Source organism: Nannospalax galili, unplaced genomic scaffold (genome assembly GCF_000622305.1).
Source record: "Nannospalax galili isolate Female #2095 unplaced genomic scaffold, S.galili_v1.0 scaffold161, whole genome shotgun sequence".
NCBI lineage: Eukaryota > Metazoa > Chordata > Mammalia > Rodentia > Spalacidae > Nannospalax > Nannospalax galili.
The window spans coordinates 704,906-710,137 of record NW_008348586.1 but is presented as its reverse complement, the minus strand read 5'-3'; the positions used below and the strand labels follow the sequence as shown (position 1 = coordinate 710,137).

Below are 5,232 nucleotides of genomic sequence, written 5' to 3'. Positions count from 1 at the left end.
TAGTATTTTAGTATTTTCCCTTTCATAAGCTACCCGGGCAGCCTGGCTCTAATTGAATAGACTAGAATGTACTGGTCTTGGATATGACCCACAGCGCCATAATAGTGCAATCACAAGGAAGGTGAGGGAGACCCTGCTTGGAAAGGTTCCCTGTGAAATCCATGTGGATTCACCCGCATTGCAGGTCCAGGCGGGAGCAAGTTTACTTTTGGCCCTCGGCAGTCGCCGTAAGCCGCTGCTCCGGTGAGCCCTAAAGCCTTTCGCTTTGGGAGGACCGGCCTGGGAGGTAGCTCTGACCCGCGACCCGGCGCTCAGCACAGGTGGGTCCCCACCTTCTGCCCCTGGGAGCAGACACCTGGTGAGGCCTCGAGCACAGCCCTCCCCTGGGAGCTCGCTAGCCGGGGAGACCCGACCCGGCGCGGCGCCTCTCGGAGAGCACCCATTACGGAGCCCAGTACCGAGTCCAGTACCGAGCCCTCCCCTGCCACGCCGGGTCCCTAGTCCCACCGAGGCGGTACCTGCGCCGCCCCGCCCCCCCATCGTCCACCAGCTCCGGTCCGGAGCTGGCACCCTGTCGCTGCGTCCAGGCCTGCGGTTACTGACTCCGGGTGCGCCTAGCTTGGCTGGGGTGGGAGAAGCCGCGTTGACCTTCCTCCCTAGGGACTGGACGGCTAGCGGAAGCTGGGCAGAGTACCCCGGCCCTATTCCACCGCAGCACGGTCACAGCCGATCTGACTTTAGCAGGGGCCCTTATAAATTGATGCTTCCGAACAAAGTAGACGAAAAGCTCATTTTCCCAGTTCCTACAGTCAATGATTTGAATACTTCATGGAGTTTTGCTTAATGGTTAAAAGTACGGGGCTTTTACATCGCTGCTTAGCCAGTTTTTTTCTCCATAAAATCGGGATAATAGTTTACGGAGCGGAGCCATTGAGAAAAACAAATGAGATGTCATGTCAAATACTCAGTTGGGAATCGCTGCTGTTGGTAAGACATCTTTCCCCAGAAAGGTCAAAATGACTCTGACCAGCAGGTGGCACTCGTTGACTGAACTGTATAGTTTGCCCATGCTCAAAGAACTCAGCAGAACCTCAATTGGTTCCCCCAAAATTTTAGCGTTAACTGACAGCTTTAAACTTTCTTCCAGTTGGAAAGTACACTAGAGATTAAGTAGCACTATCTCCTGCTTTTGTAGGTGAGACTGACATGACTGCCTTGCTCAAGTAGGTCACAGTAGGTTCTAAGTTTCCTCCATCAAGTTCAGTGCCATCAAAAAAAGAAAGCCTTGGGAGCTTAGTGGCAGGCAGATCTCTGAGTTTGAGACCAAGGTGGTCTACTGAGCCAGTTCCAGGCTGGCTAGGGTTGTGTAGTGAGACCAAGTCTTAAAAATCAAAACAGCCTTTACTAGCACTAGAGAGGCAGAGACAGGAGGATATCTGTGAGTTCATGGTCAGTCTGATTTACATAGCCAGTTCCAGGCCAGCTGGGGCTATAGGGAGACCCTGTCTCAAAAAGAAAAAAAAAGAAAACAAAAAGCCAACAACAAAACAAAAACCTTCTGCAGCTTTGCTAGCCTGTTAGAACACGACCTTGAAAGTCCATAGGAATGGGAACTCTCAGAGTTAAAAAGTATGTCTTAAGCCCGGTGTGGTGATGCACGCCTTCAGCTCCAGCACTTGGGAGGCAGAGGCAGGCGGATCTCTGTGAGTTCAAGGCCAGCCTGGTCTACATAGTGAGTTCAGGTCAGCTGGGACTACAGGGAGACCCTATCTCAAAAACGCCAAAAAAAAAAAAAAAAAAAAGCCTAGCTGGGTGTGGTGGTTCATACCTCTAATCCTAGGGCTTCGAAAGTGAAACTAGAAGGATCATTCTCAGGTCATCCTCAGTTTACAAAGCAAGTTTGAGGTCAGCCTGGGCTACATGAGACCTTAGCTCAAAAAAAAAAAAAAAAAAAAAAAGTAAAAAGACTGTTTGCATTCATTCATTTAACAAATATAAGCACTTATAATGTGTTAGTCATTGGTCTGGGGCAGTATTTACAACAATGGGGAGACATGATGCTGGCTTTTATGGAGCTTATGTTAGTGGAAGAGAATGACCATGTGAGTGTAAATAAAGTGTTAGAAAGAAGTGAGACTGCTTTTGATTAGGCCTCTGAAGAGATATACGCAACTCAGGAAGACGTACTAAAGAGCTAGCTGTTGTGCAGAGACTGAAGGGAAATACATTGAAAGGATATAGGAAACAGTATTTGCAAAGCTCTAGTGTAGGAAAAAGTCATGAGGTTAAGAAAAAAAGGCTAGTGTGCCCTGAGTTCCATGCTTAGGAGGAAAACTAGCAAGAGGTGAAGTGGTAAGTGGAAACGTCAGATTTCTTCTGCATATGATAGATCACTGCTTTACTCTTGGAATGCCAACATCCATTTTTTTTTTTTAATTTTAAAAGTGCGCTCCTTTGATGTAGAAAAAGACTTGGGTGTTGGCATGAGTAGAGAGGAGGCTCAGTTGGAGACTTGTAATTCAGATGAGAGATGATGGTATCTTCAAATAGACTGGTGGCAGTGGAGATAGGGAAAAGTAGATTAAAATCAGAGAGATGAAATGATGAATTAGAAAAGAGAGAGAAGGTGAGGTCAAGGGTGATTTCGAGGTTTCTGGGCTGAATAATTGAGTAGCTAGAAATACCATTTGCCAAGATGAAGAAAACAATGAAGAACAGAAGAGCGTGCTGAGGAGATGTGGAGAATTAATTCCATTATAGACAGACTACCTTAGATGTCTTTGCTCACTTGATCTCTCTACCCCTCTCTGTTTCTTTCTTTATTTTTTGAGGTAAGGTTTTACTATAAGTCTATGCTGAGCAGAACCTATGATCCTACTGCTTCACCTTCTTGAGTGTTGGGATTATAAGTGCGCACAAGTAGAAATATTTAATTAGCATTTTCTTTTTTAAATTTTTATTTATTTTTAGGTGTATGAGTGTTTTGTCTGCATGTATGTAAGTGCACCTGTGCATGCAGTGCTCATGGAGACCAGAAGAAGGTAGCAGATCTCTTGGAACTGGAGTTATAGACACCTGTTAACTGCCATGTGGGTGTTGGGAACCAAACCCAGGTCCTTTGCATGAGCAACCAGTGCTCTTAACTGCTGAGCCATCTCTCCAGCCCCCTAATTAGCAATTTCATATAAGAAGTAAGACCCAAGTTCAATTCCCAACAACCACATCAGGTGGTTTACAAGTATCTGTAACTCCAGCTCCTGGGGGATCTGATGCCTTTGGCTTCTAAGGACAACTGCAATCATGTGTACACACACAGACACACACATATACACATAAATTTTTTTAAATTAAATACATTATATAAAAAAGGAATTGGTGCTCAGAGGATAGCTTTGTGTTGGTGATAAATTTGCTGATCATCAGCAAATTTTAGCCACAGAAATGGGGCAAGGTCACTAAGAAATTATCTGGTTTTATGATTATCATCATTGGGCCTATGGCAATAATATGATTAAATACTTTAGGAGTTTAGAGATTTAGATTTCAGTAGCTGGGCAAATGAACTGTCCTTACATTTGCAGATGATGTTGTTTTGTCATCTTGTATTGTCCTTAAATGCTTCGTCTCATGGAGGAGAGAAACAAGATCTGGTGTCCACAGAGACTTCCTGGCTAATCTTGCTGGTTTCTATTTTCAGTGGGCTAAGATCCATATCAGTTTTCTGCAACCTACGGAACTGACCATGAAGTTGAAGGCACTTGAGAGACCAGCTGTCCAAGCATGGAGCCCAGCCAATCAGTACCCTGTGTATCTGGCCACAGGTAGGAGACCACCACAGAGTAGGGGCCACTGGAAGTCATATGTCAAAAGAAAATTTAGTATCTAGAATTCTTTAATGGGCATGAGAGAAAACTGCAGGATTATAGAAAGGGGATAGTTGGTTTGGGTCTGGCAGCAGCCTTGGACTGTGGTTTAGGGTGCTTTCCTTGAGGTTACCCTTTCAGAAAGGATACTCCTAACGCTTTCCTGTCCTTTTTCCTTTCTACTCCCTAATCTATTTGTACATTAAACCTATACAAATATTGTTGCTCATAAGCTGCCTTTTCTTTACTTTTCTTGTGACTAGGAACATCTGCTCAGCAGCTAGTTGCCTCCTTTAGCACAAATGCCACACTGGAAATCTTTGAGGTTGATTTCAGGGACCCATCTCTGGATTTGAAACACAAAGGCGTTCTTTCTGCCTCTAGCAGGTACTTTGTCTGGACTATGAATGGGTATGCAAGGCAGATCCTGATGAATATGCCGACAGGGAGTTAAGCTGGTAAATAAGTAAGGAGAGTAGGAGCTTTGTTAAGTTGGAGAGAAGCTAATTCTGGACTTATTTTGCAAAAAGATTTTAAAACCAACCATATTCATCTTTCTGGTTGTCAGCAGCAACACAGTGCTCCTCACCACCGCTAGGTGCTAATTGGGTAGATTTCATTTGGTCAGAAAAGGCTACAGGAAAACCTTGTAGTGCTTGATAGGCAAGTGCTATCATTGTGACCCTGTATATTTTACTCATTCTTTAGAATAAGCCCAAATCACAAGTGCCATTATTTTCATTTTACAGTAGTTAATGGAAGCTCTGAGAAGCTGGATTTGGAATTAGTTATTTTATTTATTTTTATTTTATGTGTATGAGTGTATTGCCTGCATGTATGTAAGTGCCCCTGTGTCGTGCAATGCCAGTGGAGGTCAGAAAAGAACATTGGATCCCCTGGAACTGGTGTTATGGATGGTTGTTAACTGCCATTTGGGTGCTGGGATTTGAACCTGGATCCTCTGCAAGAGCAGCCAGTACGCTTAACCACTGAGCCATCTCTCCAGCCCTCTTTGTTGCTTTTTTTTTTTTTTTTTTAAATTTGTTTTATGTGTATGAGCATATTGCCTGCATGTATGTAAGTATACCCGTGTTGTGCAATGCCTTTGGAGGTCAAAAGAGGGCATTGGATTCCCCTGGAACTGCAGTTATGACTGTTGTTAGCTGCCATTTGGGTGCTGGGAATTGAACCCTGGTCCTCTCCAACAGCAGGCAGTGCTCTTAACTGCTGAACCATCTCTCCAGTACCTCTGTTGCCTTTTTGAGTCTTATAAAGGTGAAGCTTATAGTGTGATATAATAGTATGTATGTTTTTATATCATCAGAAAAATGTAAATATTAATAACACTTCATATTTAATATAAAGAATA

General features: G+C 44.0%; 1 protein-coding gene across 1 annotated transcript in view; it reads left to right on the top strand.

Moving 5' to 3' along the window:
- The first annotated feature begins 231 nt into the window (after window positions 1-231).
- The window catches only part of Sec31b (SEC31 homolog B, COPII coat complex component), a 29,596-nt gene continuing 24,595 nt past the window's right edge, over window positions 232-5,232 (top strand). The window contains 3 exon segments of the mRNA XM_029569657.1: window positions 232-320; window positions 3,698-3,821; window positions 4,127-4,250. Coding sequence (XP_029425517.1) covers window positions 3,743-3,821; window positions 4,127-4,250 — 203 coding nt within the window. The 5' untranslated portion in view covers window positions 232-320; window positions 3,698-3,742.